Consider the following 2092-nt stretch of genomic DNA (forward strand, 5'->3'; position numbering starts at 1 on the left):
TATTACAGAGGGTGTGGTGTGTAATATTTTGCATGGTATCCAAAGTGTTGTGTTCAAAAATTTGTATTGAGTTTTGCGAATGAGTTGGTGCTGAAACTAAGGTTGGTACCTCAGCTAATCGGAGTTGATGTTTCGAAGAGAGTTGGTGCTCACTTATGTATTTCTGAGTTGGTGTCCATTTAGTAAATGAAAGCTATTAATCTATCGTGGTTTTTTATTTGAAAGGGTTTTCCAAGTGAAATTGGTGTTCTTCTTATTGATGGTTGTTCTCTCTATTCTATATATTTGTTTATGTGGTTTCATGTGATTAAAAGTTTAAAATATTGATTCACTCCTCCTCCACCCACGCCCCACCTTTTCTCAGTATTTTCTATGTGCTCTTCAATTGGTATCAAAGTTGGTCCTTCGAAAATAGAGCTTAAATGCTTGGAGGTTGATCCTATTTGCACACATGAATTCTCATGAAGGTCTTGCTACGAATAGAGCACCCTTATTTGATGGATCCAACTATGCATTCTTGAGTGTTCAAATGCGTGCTTATCTAATGTCTCTTGGCTTTGATGTTTGGCAAAGTGTGGTGTTTGGATATACAATTCCTACAAATCCTCCAACGGATGTTAATGGGGAGAAGGATTTTGAAAATAATGAAAAAGCCATGAATGCAATCTTATGTGGTCTGCCAGAGATAGAATTTGTAAAACTTATGCATTGCAATTCAACCCATGACATTTGGGAGAAACTTCAAAAAACATATGAAGGAGATGACAAGGTTAAGAAAGTTAAACTCTAGACTCATAGAAGGATTTTTGAAAGCCTTAGGATGTAGGAGGAAAACGTTGTTGCTTATTTTCAATGAGTAGATGAAGTTGTTATCTCTATTAAGGGTTTAGAAGAAAAGGTTGAGGAGTCTACAATTGTTAAAAAAAAATTAAGATCTCTTCCTTTGAGTTTTGATGCAAAGGTTCCAGCGATTGAAGAGATGATAGAACTTGATAAGTTGACTATTGATAAACTTCATGGCATTGTAACAACGTATGAGATGATGACAAACTTTGATTCTTCATCCAAAAGGGAGGCAACCTTCAAATCTTTGAAGAAAGGAAAATATAGAGAGTATGTATCTAGTGAAAGTTCTGATGAAGAATTTGATTCTAATGAAGCACATTTTATGAGGAGGTTGAAGAAAGGTTCTAGTAAATATAAGGCAAGTTGCCTTTAAAATTCTTTAACTATGGTAAGGTAAGACATTTTGTAGCTAAATTTCCATATGAAAAAAGTGAGGATAGAAACTATGAAAAAAAGCCTAAGTTCAACAAGAACAAGTATAAGGGAAAAGAGAATAAGTCTCAGAAATACAAAACGAGTCTCTATTAAAGAAGAGAGTTGTTCATTTGATGTTAGTGATGAAGAGTCTTCAAATGAAGAAATATTGTTCATGGTCATAGAAGATATACATATTGAAAATCAAGAAGATGAAGATTTTTTTGATGAAGGAGAAGTGAATTTTGAAGAAGAGCTAATAAGCGCTCTAAGTGAAATCAAACGACTTAGAAAAAAAAATCAGAACTTGAAGTTCTTGCTACAAGAAGAGAATGAGGTGAAAGCCAAGACATCTCAAGCTCTTGAAGAAGTAGAAAAATTGATAGGTGATTTGAAGTTTCAGGTTGAAGAAGCAAATAAAATAGAAGAAAAAATTAGAAATCAGCTTAAGTTCAAGGATGAAAATTGTGAAAGACTTGAAGCTGAAATTGTTTCACTTAGAAAGTTAGATAAATCTTCGACATAGCTGAATCATGAGAAGATAATTCTAAATAATTTCACGTCTTTGAACAAGGTCATTGGCTCACAAAGATTGTTTGTTGATAAAGATGGAGTTGGTCTTGAAGACCAAAGTTCTAAGTCCACAAAAGAAGAACAACAAAAGACGAACATTGATGGCACAAGGGATTCATCATCAAAAATAAAAAATGATGCTTTCAAAAGACATCCTATCTCAAGGCAAGCACATATGACAAGGTTTAACAATTCTTTCTTTTGTGGTTATTGTTTCTCTTGCAATTATTTTGGACTCAAGGTGATCAACTGTAGAATA

The 2092-nt window shown here is 33.7% G+C and overlaps 1 protein-coding gene across 1 annotated transcript; it reads left to right on the forward strand.

The window, feature by feature from the left end:
- Positions 1–451: 451 nt before the first annotated feature.
- Positions 452–1786, forward strand: LOC131046418 (uncharacterized). Its single transcript, XM_057980152.2, has 3 exons — positions 452–769; positions 884–1204; positions 1256–1786. The coding sequence occupies exons 1-3, from the start codon at positions 452–454 to the stop codon at positions 1784–1786; spliced, it is 1170 nt and encodes a 389-aa protein (XP_057836135.2).
- Positions 1787–2092: the final 306 nt, after the last annotated feature.

The sequence above is a fragment of the Cryptomeria japonica genome, chromosome 1, assembly GCF_030272615.1.
Source record: "Cryptomeria japonica chromosome 1, Sugi_1.0, whole genome shotgun sequence".
Taxonomy (NCBI): Eukaryota; Viridiplantae; Streptophyta; class Pinopsida; order Cupressales; family Cupressaceae; genus Cryptomeria; species Cryptomeria japonica.

Excerpts from the sequence above, each read along its gene's own strand:
- LOC131046418 (XM_057980152.2), top strand. The coding sequence starts at position 452 with ATGAATTCTCATGAAGGTCTTGCTACGAATAGAGCACCCTTATTTGAT. Across the intron at positions 770-883 it reads CATATGAAGGAGATGACAAG|GGTTTAGAAGAAAAGGTTGA; the intron begins GTTAAGAAAGTT and ends ATCTCTATTAAG. Across the intron at positions 1,205-1,255 it reads AAGGTTCTAGTAAATATAAG|CTAAATTTCCATATGAAAAA; the intron begins GCAAGTTGCCTT and ends GACATTTTGTAG.